The sequence below is a fragment of the Penicillium samsonianum genome (assembly GCF_028829775.1).
Source record: "Penicillium samsonianum strain IBT 33392 chromosome Unknown utg000007l_segment0_segment0, whole genome shotgun sequence".
In the NCBI taxonomy this organism is placed as follows: Eukaryota; Fungi; Ascomycota; class Eurotiomycetes; order Eurotiales; family Aspergillaceae; genus Penicillium; species Penicillium samsonianum.
This window is the reverse complement of record NW_026643265.1, coordinates 2,400,504-2,417,462: the sequence shown is the minus strand read 5'-3', so window position 1 is coordinate 2,417,462 and position 16,959 is coordinate 2,400,504. Positions and strand designations below refer to the sequence as shown.

Here is a 16,959-nt window from a genome sequence, read left to right as displayed (position 1 = left end):
GCAACTGGCCCTACACCCGCTAGGTCGTCGAGATGTTCCTTGCTGCCATTGGGCTCGACTTCGTCGTTATTCGCGCTGGCATAACGCTAGAGGCCCGGGCAACAGCAATTGAGAAATTCACCAACCCTAATAGCCCCACAGTTATCCTGTTAACGACATTTAACTGTGGTGCCCTCGGCTTAAACATGCATGCCTGTTGTAGCCGCATTGTCCTGATGGAAGCTGCCCAGAATTACAACAGCGTGTTCTAGACGATCAGGGATGCCTTAGTTGAGAGAGAATCGACAAGCGCGATATGGGGGTTATCTGTGCTAATCCTGCATGTCGGCTTACCAAAGGCGAAATGAGATCCGATGGAGATTCCGCGCTGGTCTTTCATGGGTCACTACCTGACTGGGAGGTACAGGGTCATTTCTGTGTGCAGTGCCACCAGCAGATGGTAAGAGGTGGCACTAAAACATCCGGATTATGGTGCTCTCCAACCCACGTGGACCCTGCGAATCGAAATTCTCCGAGGAACAATCTCTGACAAGTACGGATGCGGTGGGCATATGTATGGATGTGAGCAGAGGCTTTCAAGCCTCTAACAACTCGCTTCTATGTCCATTCGATGTTATCTAGCAATATCTGGACGATCATCGGTCGAACACTGGTATGCAAATCATGTAGTAAAAAGATGGGAGAAACAGAGAGAGAGGATCTCCAGCCTACGATTGCTTTGGGGTCAACTATGGGGGATCTTTACAAGGAATACTGGGAACTAAGAGATCGTACCAGGATGAGTTTAAGTCAATTTCCGAGACACTGGATTTTTGAACGGTCAGCAAGAAAAGAAAATCCATTGAGGCTTTTCAAACCGTTTAGACGGAGTACAAAATTTAGTCTTGGAACGGTGTTTGGTATGTCGGTGAGTATATACAGACTATGGGTAACCAACAAGATACAAGACGGCATTGCCTCCCGGATTTCTACAACCTTAGAACAGGCTGCCATAGGCTTAATCAGCCATCACAGGGTTCCAATGTCGGAGAGGAAAAATGAGGACGACGATAGAACCACATGGATCGAAGGACCGGGGTCCTATAAGATAAATATTAGGACGTAGTTACGCGGCTTATACCGTAGGCGATTAGAGCGAAAGTCTACTCTACTAACCTATAAGACCCTCAGGCTGGACGCTGGACCATATTTGGGATGGATGTAGAATTGGGAAATAGAAACCAAAGGTATACTACAATAGGAAAGAGAACTAATAGCTGCTTCTCTAAGGAAGCAACCTACAAAGATAATATATATGGTTGTAGGTCACATAACACGTAGTAGGGTAGGTAATTACTATTGCCTATATTAGTCGTAAGGTAGCCCCTTCATATGGCCTACCTAATACCGAAATATTCAGAATGAGTTCCCTTTGAAATTATATGATTATATGACTGTGGTTTCGACAATGCCAATAGTTGAGAAGAAGGGGTCTAAAGTCATGTTGTAGAAACGTCGATAACCTTGCTTCCAAATAAGGGAGAGCCTTGAGACATCTATTGAGCCATATTTGTAGGTCATTTAGTTTCGGATATACCTGCAACTATAATATTACTATAATTTCAGAACACATTGTTGCGAGTGGCTAAGTAGTAGCTAGAAATGGCGCCTTGGACCAAAGGACGATATATCGAGGAACATATCAATCCCGCATCTCTATCTCAATCAGATCCATCAACTTTGATGAATCACCGGCCATGCACTGGCTCTAGCCTTGAACAAAAGATGCCAATCACCCGCAGCATCTTTCCCAGTGATTCTCACAATGTTACTAGTCGGGTATCCACGGCAATACTCAATGTCGTTGATGTACGACGGTCTACCGAGGGCATGGGGCCTTCCACTTAAGGGTACATGGGGAGTAATGACAGCCGCTGACCAATCCGTTTCGAAGTTCCCAGCCTTGTGCTGGTTAGTGGCGGCCATGAAGAGGAGCTTCGAATCTCCGACCACGGGTAAAATTTCCTCTCTGGATGGCAGTCATGGCCTCAACTTGCTGCTTGGTTCTGTGCTCCACGAGGGACTTGCGGTCGTGGAAGTCACATACTTCAAGTTGATATCTTGGAGAAGCTTGCTTGCAACAAGCAGCGTATAGGAATAGAAGAATGAATCGCCGATGAGGCCTGCGGCGCCATGGAGGAACCACTCAGGGAAAAGATTCCACATATTGAAGACGTTCATCACCATGATCGTCCGGTCCGGCGCAGGTTTCAACGCTTTGATCATTGTCCTTACCCACCAGGCAACGACAACATCACCCTCGCTCACAAACGGCTTTTTTGCTCCCCTCGGAGTAGTGGCATCTAGTTCCTGTAGTATAGTTTTCCTCATCCGATTCACGCACCGTCCCGCCAGGCGGATCGGGTGTTCTTCCGGTTTTGGGAACCACAGAATCTCGAACATGTACATGTAGCGAAGCCCAAAGATCACAAGGCTGAGCCCGCTCAATAGTCGCCCAAGATCGATATAGCTCTGCCTGGGGGCTACTTTGCCCAATGTATATAGAAAATCATGGTCATAAGGAACAAATGCTGGTACTTCTTCTTCTTGGCCACGAAGAACAGCTATCCAAGCGTCGAAGAAGTTCGTCCGTGAGATAGCATCAGAAAAGGTATGTAACTAGTTGATTGTGAGCAGGGTTGCATCCTGAAAGAGAGCAGCATGGATATGGAGCTGTGGACGGTCGGTGTAGATCCAATCGGCCAATTCTCGATGACTGTCTGGGTGGCAGACTATCGATGCAAAAAAGTCGGAAGAGGGTGACAAGAAAGACTGGTCTTGGCCTGCTTTATGCAGCTGTGAGCCCAACGTGTGATCATTTATGCTCATGCCATATGTCGTAGTCGTGAAAATGAATGACAGGCGCGTCTCGTCATAATGTGCTGGTAGATTAGCATGACATTCGAGAACGAAAATGGGGTACTCGTTGGGCTAAGCTGAAATTTGCCCAGACGTGGGTTGAATATCTTGCGTAGGAACAGGCTGCAAGAAGTGATCAAAGTAAATCTGGAAATCTCATTGTTCTCAATTTGATAACAACTGTAATGAAGAAGAGTGGATAACATCCTGGTAAACCGGTGAACTCAACCCTTCTATGACCAGGTCAGCCAGCCCCAAAGAAAGCCAATCATATCCACCTCAAAAACAAACCTTTTGATGAGGCTTCCTGACCTCAAAAAATACATTCTCATATTTCCTCATTTCGTATGGCGTCTTCCTTAGAAGCGCCTCCTTCCGTTTTCTAGTCCAGCCCTTGACACTCCTCAAGTGTTGTAAACCATGGACGCCAGCCATCGGATCTAAAAGTTGACTGACATCCCTATTTGCAGGACTGTAAAGAAGCGGGTCGTGAATGGTATCCCCTTCCAATTTGTATTCTTCCTCCAGCGCAAGGTGCTCCTTCTCGGGTGCTGTTTTGGACGGGTCGTATGGAGATTTGTGACGTCCGACTTCGTCGTCTGTGCCTGATTGGCAGGTTTCTGCTCGTTCGGGGTTGAGGATACACCTTTCGAGGGTGGGATCCTCTTTTTGGGGCCTTTTCTGTGCTTGGAGATAACAGGTGCTGCGAAGGGGATGTGAGTACACGTGGTAGGTGGTGGTGGCTGCTTGGACGGTCCAATTCAGGGGCTTGACGCTCTTCATGATTTTTGATTGTGGTTGATATCAACTCAATAGATCTGTCAATGTGAGGATTTGGAGTTCAGAGCGAAGAAGTTGGTGTTTGTGGACTTAAGTTTACCCCAGACTTATAGCTACGGCAGTTCGGAATGACGTCATCATTTTTGCGCAAATGAACCTTGGGAAGGCCTCGACTTACGGCAGCTCCTTCAGAACGGTACGTAGCCGAATGAGGCAATTGCAGTCATGTGCCCAGGTGCCCAGGTGTGGAAGGTGCAACGTCCCTGCGAGTATAAACCACCCTCCTCATCCCCCCTCCTCATATCTGCCCTCGACAAGTCTACTTAAGTGCCGTAGCTGTGTATGCGACGTCAATGATATGGACTTGGCAGGATCTGATATATTATTGAAAATTGTAAACATTGACCTGTGGTGGTTTGATAGCCAAAGACTTTGTATATTTCCCGCTGTATGCACATAAGATTCATTCACAAACAAGGAGAACGCTCAGCTTGAGTATTTAAATGCTGTACAAGAACCTGGGGTTTCGATCACCCATTTCCTGGATATCCTGCTCTGACAGCGATGATATTTTCTCATCCTCCAGACCCTGGGCTCTGCGTTTGTTGATAACCCGATAGGAAAACCACATGACACCATACACGACACCCGCAAATGCCACCATACCCAGAGTGACAGCGTTACCACGGACGAAGCGCGGGCCTTCGGAATTAGGATACAAGAACGGAGACATGACTCCACTGATGTTTCCAAAGGTAAGCTGCAAGCCGGTTGCGTAGGTGCGTTTTGCGTATCGAGGCAGGTTCGTAGGCAGCCAGGCGAGAGGTAAACCAACAGCAACGTAAAGCCCCAGGGCAACCATCAAGGCACCGAAGTAATGGACACCCGAGGACGAGTCCGAAATCAAGATGCCATAGCCAACGACTGAGATAGCGCAGAAAAGACATATGAAAGATGCCCGGTGTTGGGTGCGATCGCTCAACCAGGCAACGCACAGATATGCAATAGCACCCAGTCCATAGCAAGGGATTGTCAATGCCTGGACCTCGGCGGTGGTCCAGTTTCCCATGCCTTTGATAATAGTAGGAAGGAAGGTACTATATCCATAAAGCATGGTATCGATACCAAACTGGCCAATGGAGAACGCCCAGATCTTCCAGTCTAGGACACCCTCTTTCACATCCGCCCAGTGGAACTTCTGCGCAGACTCAGTCTGGCCGATATAACGACTCCGGCGGAGTGCAACGAGTGCCCGCTCCTCTTTGTTGAGATAGTAAGCTGTGTCCGGATCATCCGCCAAGGCGAACCAAGTTACTACGCCAAGTAGAACTGTCGGAATCCCCTCGATGATCATGATCCAGCGCCAGCCTCGAAGTCCACCGATGCCGTCCATAAACCCAATACCATAAGCCAGTAACCCGCCAAAAGCTCCTGCAATAGCTGCACTGCTAAACAGGTAGCTTGTTCGCAAGGCAATCTCGCGTTTGCTATAGAAGAGAGTGAGGTAGGTTATAAAGCCCGGAAAAAGACCTGCTTCTACGACTCCAAGTAGGATTCGGCAGGCAACCAAGCCACCATAATTCTGAGTGATCCCTGTGAGGGTTGCAATGATACCCCACATCACTGAGATCGTGGCAATATACCGAGACGGCCTTAGTTTCTTGAGTACAAGGTTTGAAGGGACCTCGAAGAACTGCACGTTAGGGTTAGCGTCCGTGCGGTGACTGAATTGCGTGATATGCATACACAGTAGGTTACAAAAAGGATGGACACGGAGACTTGGTACTGGTTGCCAACAAGTCCCAAGTCCTCTTCCAGGCCGTACAATCGTGCATTTCCAATGTTGACTGCATATTCAAGTCAGCCAATGTTTTTGATTCCGAGTTGGCACAGGCCAGTTGCAATCGCAAAGGGATGAGTCAGACACCCCACCCCCACGTACCTCGATCTAGGAAACTGAAGAGATACAACAACACCACGATAGGAAGGATATGCAGGTCAATCTTCCGGATCAGAGTCTTCTCAATCTGTTCCTCGTCTAGAGTTGGCCCTAAGCTGATTTCATAGGGCACATCTTGGTTAGGTGAACCGGTGTCAGGCTCAGCATGGCCCATGGTGAGAGGCCAAAGACCAGACAGAAAGAATGATAGAGGAATAGACTCGGCCCCGGGGCCTAGGTGTTTCCCGAGGTCACTTCAATTATGTTCCAAGGTTAAGGGAAAAATCTTAGGCAAAAAGCCGAAAAGGAAGAATTAAAGTTGCCAAGCGCCAAGAAGTTGGATAAGGACCCTTGCAGCCGATTGATAAGAGAAGTACTGGTGGGATGGACCTACGGAATAGGTAACTATGTTTTGTTTCTTCCATTTCTTGTGGTTTTATTTTAAGGATTGCATCATAGTTGTAAAATAGAGATATTAAACCAATTAGCAAATGTACCTGGGTAGTCCTGGGAAAGTAGTCCTGAGTACTATATGTATGGTAGTGAGCTGACTTCGGAATTCGCATATGATGACATAAGAAGTAGGCGCCTGAGGCCAACTTGCATACATGTAGTCTGCCAATACCAAGTCAAGTCCGATATAGCAAGCCCCTAGTAGGTTTAGAGACACATGTAGAACATAATCTAGCTACAGCAAGCCTCTTTTTCGAGGTATAAAAGTCTACATTTTACAAGAGCAAAATATGAAGGTCAGCAGATCAGGATAGACCGGCCTAGCCAGCTTACCTAATAGCAAAACCCGCTGTCATTTTTGCCTATTTGTGCCTATTATTTGCTGCAGACAGAGGAACTATCACTTTCTGATTCCTTCTGCACCATATTCAATTAGGATTGATATCTGATATGAATGGGACTTTTTTCCCCCTGCAATTCCGTTCACCCCGCAATGCACTGCTGACGGACACACATCTCTCATGACTTCACTTCTCACTATGAGAAATCCTTCACGTCCACGCGTTTGACAGAGCTTTGCAAATCACTCCTGAATTTGCTATTTGAAAGTTTGCTTTCCTTTCTCCGCCATAGGGGAATCTGGGACAACGGCGTCCTCTCTTTCTGGTCTCTTGGGTCTCGCACAACCAAAATCCATCAAAATCAAAAAGTACCGCTTCAACCAATGGCGGACCTAGTAACTCCTTCCTTTGGGAAGCTAGTCGCATCTAAAACTCTTGATGGCCATACTGGCTTCATTTGGGATGTGGCCCTTTCCCGCAATGGTCAAATCCTCGCCTCAGTCTCCAATGACATGATGATCCGGCTATGGAACGCCAACACCGGTCTCCAGCGCAGCGCCGCAAGAGACAACGGCCATTCCAGCTGGGTGCGCTCTGTGAAATTCTCCCCCACAGGCCGATTCTTGGCCACTGCTTCCGATGATATGACCATTCGTATCAGCGACGTGAACACCGGGTTCACCTACCGCATGCTGCAGGGCCACACTGGCAAAGTTCGAGCAGTGGAATTTTCTCCCGATGGGAGAACCCTCGCTTCAGCCTCAGATGATTTCACTGTACGACTGTGGAATGCGAGCTCAGGGTCGCTGCTCAAAACCCTCAATGGGCACTCGGGATGGGTGCGCGCTGTGGCCTTTTCGCCCGATGGAAAAACTGTTGCTTCAACCTCGGACGATAATACAATTCGCCTCTGGGACACAACCACCGGCAATGAAATCCATCAACTAAATGGCCATGAATCCTCAATCAGGGCTGTCTGCTTCTCTCCTAATGGGAAGCTGCTAGCGTCGGGATCGCAGGACAAGGACCTGCGCATCTGGGATACGACTTCTGGCACCATGCTCAACGTCCTCCGGGGGCACTCTGGACCTCTGCGCGTGATCGCATTTTGTACTGATGGGAACCTGGTGGCATCAGCGGCAGATGACCTGACGATCCGCCTATGGGCTGTGCCCTTAGGGTTTGCCTGCGTCCGAGTCTTAACGGGCTATTCCGGGTGGGTTCGGGCCATTACTTTGTCGCACGATGAAAATATGGTAGTTTACACCTCTGATGACATGACTATCAAGATCTGGAACTCGGCGTGATTCTCTCTCGTGGAGGGGAGATCCTTCTCGTTAACGCACGCGTTTGTTTGTTTTGTTTTTGTTTGAGATACCCACCAATGTTCTTGATTCTTCAGCTCGCATGGAATTCCTTGCGATTAGCAATCAACTTATTTTAATTGATCAAAAGCCGGAACCAAAACTTCTCTCCTTTACCTGGTTTGAACAGTTGGGTCGAAGTCGGAGCCGACCAAGATCGTCCACTCTGCTCAAGAACACTACATGAGGTTTTCAAGTCCACAAGCCTACTCATACAAAAAATGGTCAGACACGGAAAGATGCTGGATGTGCTGCAGATCCCTACCTATTCCCAATGTTTGCATTGATATGACTCACTCGGAATCTTTTCCAGGGCTACCTAGTCTATCAGCCAATGGGACAGCATGTGTTGTTACAACCCCAGGCGCGAACGCTTAATCGGTCTAGTATCAAAATACTGGCTTTCATTGAGCTCTCCGACCCAATTTGATGGGATGTGCCCTTCAACATTTTTATCTTGCCAGTGCATATCTTTACTTGGACTGAGACCATGAGCCAGCCAATTTCAAATGAAAATCCTCACCAAGTCTATGATGAAATCAACAACAAACCCACAATCACGGACAATGCCCTCCAAGAAAAGGCCGAGATACAAGAAACCCACCAGTCCTTGACCATTATTAACTTTGAAGAAAACGACCCTGGAAACCCACTGAACTGGCCCAGATCAAAGAAATGGACCGTAACAATTGTTGTCTCTCTTTCGGTGTTTTTAATGCCATTGTCTTCGTCAATTGTCGCACCCGAGTTGAGCACCATCAAAGACGAACTGCACATGGGAAGCTCACTAGAAGCAGTCCTCGTCCTCTCAACCTTCGTCCTGACTTACTGTCTCGGCCCTCTGATACTAGGCCCATCGAGCGAGATATTTGGAAGAGCCGCAGTCTTGCACTCGGGGAATTCATTCTACCTGATCTTCAACCTGGTGTGTGGGTTCGCTCGAAACAAAGGCGAATTACTCGCTTCCCGTCTACTCAGTGGCATTGGAGGCGCGGGTGGACTTGTTGTGAGTACGCCCCTTCTTCTGCGGCTAGATCTTGCTCTAATGTGCCAGGCATAGGTGGGTGCGGGTATTATTAGTGACTGCTTTCCCAAAGAAGAACGCGGCTGGGTCATTGCCATCTACAATCTTGGGCCTGTCTTTGGACCTTCTCTAGGGGCTGTCGTTGGTGGGTTTATCACTCAGTACACGACATGGCGCTGGGCATTCTGGGCAACGTCTATCTTTGACGGGACCTTGATCGTTTTTGGCTTGCTTGTTATGGAGGAGACATATCCACCCGTCATCCTCGCGAGGAGAAAGGCCAAGATGCTGAAACCGGCTGCGACAAACACAGCTCTATTGAAGACACCTTACGAAAAACCAGACGAAACTCTCAGCCAATTATACCACAACTCTCTTCTCCGACCCCTGCAGCTCTTAAGAGTCCAGCCCATCGTCCAGGTTCTAGCAATCTTCTATGCCTATCTATACGGGCTAATGTACCTAGTACTCTCGACCTTCACAACTCTCTGGGAAGAGAGATACCACCAGCCCGTGGGCCCGGCTAGTCTAAACTACCTCGCACTGGGGATCGGATACTTCCTTGGTTCACAGGTATGCGCGTTTCTCGCGGACCCAATCTACAGAGCGCTGAAGAAGAAGCATGGCGGAAATGGCAAACCAGAATTCAGAGTAGTTCTCATGTTCCCCGCCTCGATCCTCGCCCCGGTCGGTCTGCTGTGGTACGGATGGGGAGCACAGGCTGTCACGCATTGGATTGTGCCTGATCTTGGCATAGCGCTGTTTGCCTGCGCTGCTATGATTCTGTTTCAGTGTACCAGTGCATATCTGTATGAGGCTTTTACTTTGTATGCGGCTAGTGCGACGGGTGCTGTTTACATTCTTCGTGGATTGACGGGTTTCGGATTTCCTCTTTTCGGTCCGAATATGTATCAATCGTTGGGTTATGGATGGGGGACTACTATCCTTGCTCTCGTTGCTATTGTTATGGGCTGTCCGGTGCCTGTTGTTCTTTGGAGGTATGGTGAGCGACTTAGAGCTCGGAGTAATTATGCTACCGGGTAAAGTATGGATGACTTAAATCTATAATTCACTTGACTTTCTACGTGTTATGGAAGGACACATGGCAATGACTTCATAAAACAGGATATTTGCGTAATACGTTAATGCATGAAGCTAGCATGAAGCTATGTAACCTCGGTTCAATTCATCTCCGCATAACCGGGGGCATAGCGGTACCCCCAGCTTTGGGACTTGGCTTCTCTAACTTTCCAACTATCAACGATTCACAACGATTTACAATGTCTGATAACTACGGTAGCTACCAAACAGAGATCTACGGCAAGGGTGCCTTAATGGGCATCCTGCCTGGCGTAACCACCGACCCCCGCAAACTAGAGGAGCAAGCTCGAGAGTCTCTGGGCGTTCGTGCATTCAATTATGTCGCCGGTGGAGCAGGCGAGAAAGCGACAATGGATAGCAACCGGCTGGCATTCCGGCAGTGGAAGCTGTAGGTTTCTAGATATTTACTACGATAGTCGGAAACTAACGGACGAGGCCGATAGAATCCCACGGATGATGCGAAATGTGAGTTAAGGCAATATACAATGAACTACGACTACCTAGGTATGTTCTCGCTGACCGATGACATACCCAGACACCCGAGCAAGACGTTTCGGTCGAGCTCTTCGGTCAGAAATACGATAATCCCCTTATCATGGCGCCGGTCGGCGTACAGGGTATCTTCCACGAAGACAAGGAGACAGGCCTTGCAGAAGTATGCGAGGAAGTCGGGGTTCCGTATACTATGAGTACGGCGAGCACGAGCTCGATTGAAGATGTTGCGACCGCCAACAAGGACGGTAAGCGATGGTATCAGCTGTACTGGCCCAGGGACAACGACGTTACTCTGTCGCTGCTAAAGCGGGCAAAAGAGAACGGGTTCTCGGTTCTGGTTGTTACCTTGGATACATGGTCGCTGGCGTGGCGACCGGCGGATTTGGATAACGCCTATGTACCCTTTATCAAGGGGGTGGGGAACCAGGTCGGGTTTAGCGATCCTGTTTTCCGCGCGAAGTTCGAGAAGGAAACTGGATCGAAGGTTGAGGAGGATATTATTGGTGCTTCGCGCGCGTGGATCGGAGACATTTTCGCTGGGAGTCCGCATTCATGGGAGGATTTGGCTTTCTTGCGGAAGAATTGGGATGGGCCGATTGTGTTGAAGGGAATTCAGCACGTGGAGGATGCGAGGCTAGCGCTGAAATATGGGTGTGATGGGATTGTGGTATCGAATCATGGTGGTAAGTAGTTCTGACCAGCTTTTTTTTTCATGCCCTTTCTCTAATTTTGTCCAGGCCGTCAAGTGGATGGTGCTATCGGGTCTTTGGACGTTCTTCCGGAGATAGTCGATGCAGTTGGGGACAAGATAACGGTACTTTTCGACTCGGGGATTCGGACAGGTTCGGATGTGATCAAGGCACTGTGCTTAGGAGCCAAAGCAGTTCTTGTTGGTCGACCGGTGATTTACGGACTGAGCATTCAGGGCCGAGACGGGGCCAGACAGGTCCTCAAGGGGCTTCTAGCCGATTTGTGGCAGAACATGGGCCTATCGGGGATTCGGAGGGTGAAAGATTGCGACCGGAGTCAGATTCGCAAGGTGCAATACGGAGGTGACGTGAAAGCGATGATGTAGAGTTAATCGGACCTGGAACATAGTGCCAAGTACTCCGTACGTGTATAGAAATCTTGGAAGTCGATCACATGTGAAAGGCCGATCTTCAATGGTTGGGGTACCAACTGGCTTACACCTACACGGAGGGACAACTTTGGAAGGCTGTAAATGTAAAACAATCTTCATGGCTTGAAATATTCTCACTCTTGATATGTTTACAAAATCCAATGACCGGGAAAAACCTGATGATGTCAATATGAACCTCGACTATGCGCACGCTCACGTTCCAGCCTCAGGATCGACTCTGCTCCCGCGACCAGTCGCGTCGTTGATATCTTTGATTACCCAGTCAACCTCGCTATCGTTGCGACTAGGCACATTCTTTGGCGGGGCGGCCCTGGATGGCGCGCGAGCCACGACTCTGACCAGCTTGGAACTAAGCCGGGCTTTGGTCGAGGGAATCTTGACGAGGGCAGGACGAGATGTCGCTATTCGTAGTGGCGATGAACATGGTAGGACAGAAGCTGAGTCTCTTCTCGAGCGAAGTGTATGTTCCTAAACCCTTCAGGGCTATCAACTTAGTCTTGACTAACACCCCTAGTTGGCGACGCTCCACACGACGGTGACCTCGGCATCTTTTTTCGCCGCAGCGACATTTCATTTCTCGTCGACCACTTTATCTTCGGTTGCAAATCTCTCGCAGGCACTTCTGTCTACTTTGGATGCCATTCTTGGATCCACCGAGTCTTCAAGGGCCATCGCGGCTATCATCACGCTGATTCGACGTGAGTTTAGATCTGTTGACCCCGGCGCAAGTACCGAGAATATCGGTGTCGGAGACCTCCTCATTGGCTCTCTAGGCTTCGCACTATTGCAGCGTTGGGGTAAGAAGAATACCGAAAGACATCTGCGCCAAAATGGCGGAGATGAGATTGTTTGGGATGTTGTCATTCTGGACAACGGCGCAAGAGCAGACGTGATCGGATCCCATCAACTGCAATTCCCCGAGCGCAATGATGAAGAGTTGGTAGAGCCTGGCAGTTCTTCATTCGTGATGCCTGGAAATGGCGAGGAAGCCTTTGATGCAGTTCGACGGTCGAGCGTGTCTGATTCATTTGGGCATCGTCTCTCTAGTCCGTTGGATGGTCAGCAGCAAGTATCCGATGAGGATATCCGCGCTTATATTATGAGTCAACTTCCTCAGGGTTGTCACGCATCTATCAAATCGGAAGCCCTGACGGCGCGAACGATCACAGTCGATATCTACGATGATGATATAGCAGAGATCGCCGCCCCTCCAGGAACGAAACTGATAGAAGAGAGATTCCACCATGATCATAATTACGAGGATAGCAATATGGCTGATGGCCAGCGACGGTGTCCAAGGCATACAGTGGTGTTTAGGACAGCCTTCAATAAATCCCAGAGCACTCAGCTGCGACCCTATGACGGCTCTGGAAATTTCGCCCTACCTGAGCCTGGTCATCATAAACGAGCATTGCCGGGTAATACATTGTCCAATAGTCCGGTGAAGTCTCATCATGATCAGTCGCGTTCACATCTCGATGCCACACAGGGCACTGCTCCCAAACACCGTGGAACAACTCCCAACTCGCCGAATGAACCTCCCAAGTCTGCACTTAGCAAAGGCTCATTCACGAAATTTGCACAAAAGGTTAAGCCATCTGTTCTAGAAAGAAGTGAGGCCAAGCGCCCGCCGGGAAAGAAGCCATCTATAGACTCATCCGGGCCCTCGGGGATCTCAAGTCCTCGTCTTCCTCCCAGGCCTACAAAAGGAACAGCGTCTGTAAAGGAAGCGACTGCGCGAGAGGTCTCCAGCAGACCCGCTCCCACAAAGAGACAAACCGAACCTCCGAACTATCGACCGACAACCCCTGTCCCGAATCGGGGCTTACGAAGGTCGCCCTTCCCAAACTCCCCCCAAAAACAGTCGCCACAGTCGCAGACGAAACACGCCCCATCTCACGAAATGCATGCTTCTAGGGGCCCAAGAGGGGGCCATTTCGCGGTGCGAGAGAAGAGCCAAGAGTCACTCCTCACTCAAACTGACACATTCTTTTCACGCCGTGGTGCTGGTATGCGTTCTGGATCGCCTGTCCAGACTCACGTTCGCAGCAGCAGCTCCATGTCTGTGACAAGATCGGAAGCAGACGGGACTTTGTCTGCCAATGATAACCGCCCCAGCTCGTCAGCTATGCATCGCAGATCCCAATCATTCACCCCCAGCCTGTATTCCCTAGCGACTGCAGGGTCTGAGACGTCCCTGCTGCTCGCGCACCGGCCTCGCAAAAGTGCATATGAAGATATGGAAACCATTCAGGCACTCAATCGCGATGGCTCTGTTCCAGGGATCTTTCCAGAGAGACACTTCGTGCAAAACATTCGCCGGTTCTCCCGGTTCTCCTCTGCCTCATATGGGTCGAATGCGCTCACCGTCATGGGTGTTCCTAGTGGCTCGAAGAATCTACCTAATACCAAGTCGGACGGCCACGAGCACAGTGCGTTCTCGGAGAATGCGGGCCTTCCACCCTCTACGATCCTCCTATCGTCGTTCGTCGATCCAGCCGGTGGCTCGAACGCAGCTGGTGAGACAGAGACAGGCTTCCCATTGGTCCACTATCTTTCTATCGACCATGACTCCAAAGCCGTGGTTCTGACTCTACGAGGAACATGGGGCTTCGAGGACATCCTCACAGACATGACCTGCGACTACGACGACCTCGAATGGCAAGGCAAAAGCTGGAAGGTGCACAAAGGCATGCACGCCTCAGCCAAGCGGCTCCTAGAGGGCGGCGGCGGCCGAGTCATGATCACCCTACGTGCGGCACTAGAAGAATTCCAAGACTACGGCATAGTCCTATGCGGGCACTCGCTCGGCGGAGGCGTCGCAGCCCTTCTCGCAACGATGATTTCAGAACCCAACCCATCCACAACAGGCACATCCTTCGTAACAGCCTCATATCAACCTGCCACCCGTCCCCGCCTCTTGACCGCAGATATCAACCCCAACCCCAGCATCCCAGACCCCAGCCCACCAACCTACACCCTTCCAGCGAACCGGCCAATCCATGTCTACGCCTACGGCCCCCCAGCCGTGATGTCCCCTTTCCTCCGCCTCGCCACGCGAGGCCTAATAACAACAATCGTCAATGGCTCGGACATAGTCCCCAGTCTGTCGCTAGGCATCCTACACGACATGCACACAGCGTCATTATCCTTCAAGGACGATGCCACGGGTGCCAAAGCGCACATCCGCCAGCGGGTGAGCCATTCCCTCCGCCAAAGCATTATTCACAAATTCTATGTCAACCAGCCCCCGCTAGTCGTGAACGCGGGCGATGGCGTCGGTGAAGACGCCTGGGCCTGGAAGACGCTAAAACTGCTACGGGATGAGATGCGTGCGCCGAAACTCATGCCTCCCGGTGAGGTTTTTGTCGTTGAGACGATGCGGGTTCTGCAGCGGGATGCGTTTACGGCGCCGGAGCTTGGGGTCGACGGTTATCCGCGTCTTGGGAGGCCTGCGACTCGCGTGCAGATTCGGTTCATTCGGGACGTTGATGCTTGGTTTGGCGAGTTGCGCTTTGCTGGTGGCATGTTGAGTGATCATAATCCTGCGCGGTATGAGACTAGTCTTGCTGCGTTGGCGAGGGGGGTTTTTGGATGAGTAGATCTCGGAGGGTTTGGGTATTTATGTGTCTATGTGTCTATGTGTTTATGTTTTGGTTTTCGTTTGGGTTGGTGTTTACTTGCGAGTTGATGTTGGGCAGATACATGTTCTCCTCCTTGGTTATTTGGGATTGCTTCGAAGGTTATATTGGTAATGATTTGATGATACATTTAGGGCACAGATAGACAAGAATGACTGTTTACAAGTTAACGGACCCGTTGGAATTGAGCGGCTCAGTCAGTGAATTCTTCATGGTATGAGTAGTCTAAACGAGAAGTAGTTGATGTCTCGGCGGGGACCATCGATTTGTGGTTAATAAAGAACAGATAGAACTATGAGCACTACGAAGACGAGTACAGGATAACAAAACAGAGAGAAGCAGTTTTCATCATAGAATTGTACATTGAGAATCGTAATTTTATATAGTGTATAGAACCGACCCATCTAAACCAAATGGGAATCCGATGAAAAGAATCAAAACCAAGATCCAGGGTATCACGGCATCACACACAACGCCAAACAAAAGAAATCCCCACCTGACAAAAGAAAAAGCACCCTTTAAGAAAAACAACGTGACAAGAATCAGAAGAGTACCGAGACAAGGAATCCACATCCGCCTATACAACAATGGCAGTTGCAGCAGGAGCAGGACCCGGGCGACCAGAGTGGCAGCCACGCTCATGGCGCTTCATATTGCTACGCACAGAGAAAGCCTTACCGCAGCCGGCATGTGTGCAGCGGAAGGGCTTCTCGCCAGTGTGCGAGTGGGAGTGGATGCGCAGGGAAGAAGGACGCGAGAAAGCCTTGTGGCAGGTACGGCAGATATAGCGGTCGTGGTTCTGCTGGTACGGGGCTGAGGTGGAGGGCGGGAAGTAGTGGTGGTGTTGCCAGGCCGGGGTGACAGGGGAGATGAGAGCCGAAGACGAGTGCGAGTGCGAGTGCGGCTGCTGCGCCTGGACCTGGACAGTGGGCATCTGGGGGGCTGATGCTGGGGTCGAGGGTTGGAATGAGGATGTGGTTGGTGGGCGAGGGTAGTACATTTGCTGTTGGGGAGCGTCGATTGGAGATGTGTAAGATGAGACGCTTGGTGCAGGCGAGGCGTAGGGTGCTGTGTTGCGGGGGATGTGGATAGAGCTGTTGCTGGAGATGGAGGAACGGTGCAGGTGGTGGCGGTGCGCTTCCTTGTGAGAGAGCGACTCCACGGGAGATGCGCGGCGGTGGGCGTGGCCAGAGCCGGGGCGCAGAGGTGGTGTTGGGGGCAGCTCGTAGGACCCGACCCGGACGTGGCGCTCACCGAGAGATGGCGAGAGACGTTGGCGCTCTGGAAGGTATAGGATTAGCGAGGATGTTTTTGGTTTGTAGTATGGTTGGAAGTACTCACTAGCTGCGTGCTGAGCACCATCGGCACCTTCAAAGAGAGATGAGATTGAAGGCAATGAGACTTTAGGCTCTTCGGCTGGCGGCGATAGAGGCGGCGAGCGCTTATAGTAGCTGGACTCGAGAGGAGTATAGATCGGCTTGACAGCCGTGCTGTGAGAGAGGAGGTTGGCGAGATCCATGATGAAGAAGATGTGTTGGAGAGGACTGATCCAGGTGCGTTTCAAGTTCGGGTTTGTTCAGTGAGTGGGGGATGCCACGAGGTTTATACCTAGAGAGCAGGCGGGCGGCTTTAGATGATCGCCAGCGGACGATGCCGACTCAGGCAAAATTACGATTTACGTTACGGCATTTTCTAATTATTTTTATTTTTATTTTTATTTTTTCAATTGTATTTCCCTTTTTTAATTATTTTTAATGAGACGCAGCTTGCTCCAAAGCTTAA

General features: G+C 50.1%; 7 protein-coding genes across 7 annotated transcripts; 4 read left to right on the top strand and 3 right to left on the bottom strand.

Annotated features, from left to right (window-relative positions):
* Window positions 1-32: 32 nt before the first annotated feature.
* N7471_011785 (Helicase C-terminal) lies at window positions 33-251 on the top strand (the record flags this gene model as incomplete). Its single annotated transcript, XM_057284504.1, has 1 exon — window positions 33-251. One exon carries the CDS (start codon window positions 33-35, stop codon window positions 249-251), a length of 219 nt encoding a protein of 72 aa, XP_057130770.1.
* A 2,926-nt stretch (window positions 252-3,177) lies between these two features.
* On the bottom strand, window positions 3,178-3,681 carry N7471_011784 (uncharacterized protein; the record flags this gene model as incomplete). Its single annotated transcript, XM_057284503.1, has 1 exon — window positions 3,178-3,681. One exon carries the CDS (start codon window positions 3,679-3,681, stop codon window positions 3,178-3,180), a length of 504 nt encoding a protein of 167 aa, XP_057130769.1.
* A 496-nt stretch (window positions 3,682-4,177) lies between these two features.
* Window positions 4,178-5,792, bottom strand: N7471_011783 (putative MFS transporter; the record flags this gene model as incomplete). The annotated part of the gene is made up of 3 exons (XM_057284502.1): window positions 4,178-5,371; window positions 5,425-5,525; window positions 5,621-5,792. 3 exons carry the CDS (start codon window positions 5,790-5,792, stop codon window positions 4,178-4,180), a joined length of 1,467 nt encoding a protein of 488 aa, XP_057130768.1.
* Window positions 5,793-6,794: 1,002 nt separating this feature from the next.
* N7471_011782 (WD40 repeat domain-containing protein) lies at window positions 6,795-7,718 on the top strand (the record flags this gene model as incomplete). The annotated part of the gene is made up of 1 exon (XM_057284501.1): window positions 6,795-7,718. The coding sequence occupies one exon, from the start codon at window positions 6,795-6,797 to the stop codon at window positions 7,716-7,718; it is 924 nt and encodes a 307-aa protein (XP_057130767.1).
* A 547-nt stretch (window positions 7,719-8,265) lies between these two features.
* Window positions 8,266-11,470, top strand: N7471_011781 (uncharacterized protein; the record flags this gene model as incomplete). Its single annotated transcript, XM_057284500.1, has 6 exons — window positions 8,266-8,781; window positions 8,836-9,797; window positions 10,100-10,288; window positions 10,344-10,365; window positions 10,436-11,078; window positions 11,133-11,470. 6 exons carry the CDS (start codon window positions 8,266-8,268, stop codon window positions 11,468-11,470), a joined length of 2,670 nt encoding a protein of 889 aa, XP_057130766.1.
* A 190-nt stretch (window positions 11,471-11,660) lies between these two features.
* On the top strand, window positions 11,661-15,134 carry N7471_011780 (lipase family protein; the record flags this gene model as incomplete). Its single annotated transcript, XM_057284499.1, has 2 exons — window positions 11,661-11,996; window positions 12,051-15,134. 2 exons carry the CDS (start codon window positions 11,661-11,663, stop codon window positions 15,132-15,134), a joined length of 3,420 nt encoding a protein of 1,139 aa, XP_057130765.1.
* A 620-nt stretch (window positions 15,135-15,754) lies between these two features.
* N7471_011779 (C2H2-type zinc finger protein) lies at window positions 15,755-16,696 on the bottom strand (the record flags this gene model as incomplete). The annotated part of the gene is made up of 1 exon (XM_057284498.1): window positions 15,755-16,696. The coding sequence occupies one exon, from the start codon at window positions 16,694-16,696 to the stop codon at window positions 15,755-15,757; it is 942 nt and encodes a 313-aa protein (XP_057130764.1).
* Between the last annotated feature and the right edge of the window lie 263 nt (window positions 16,697-16,959).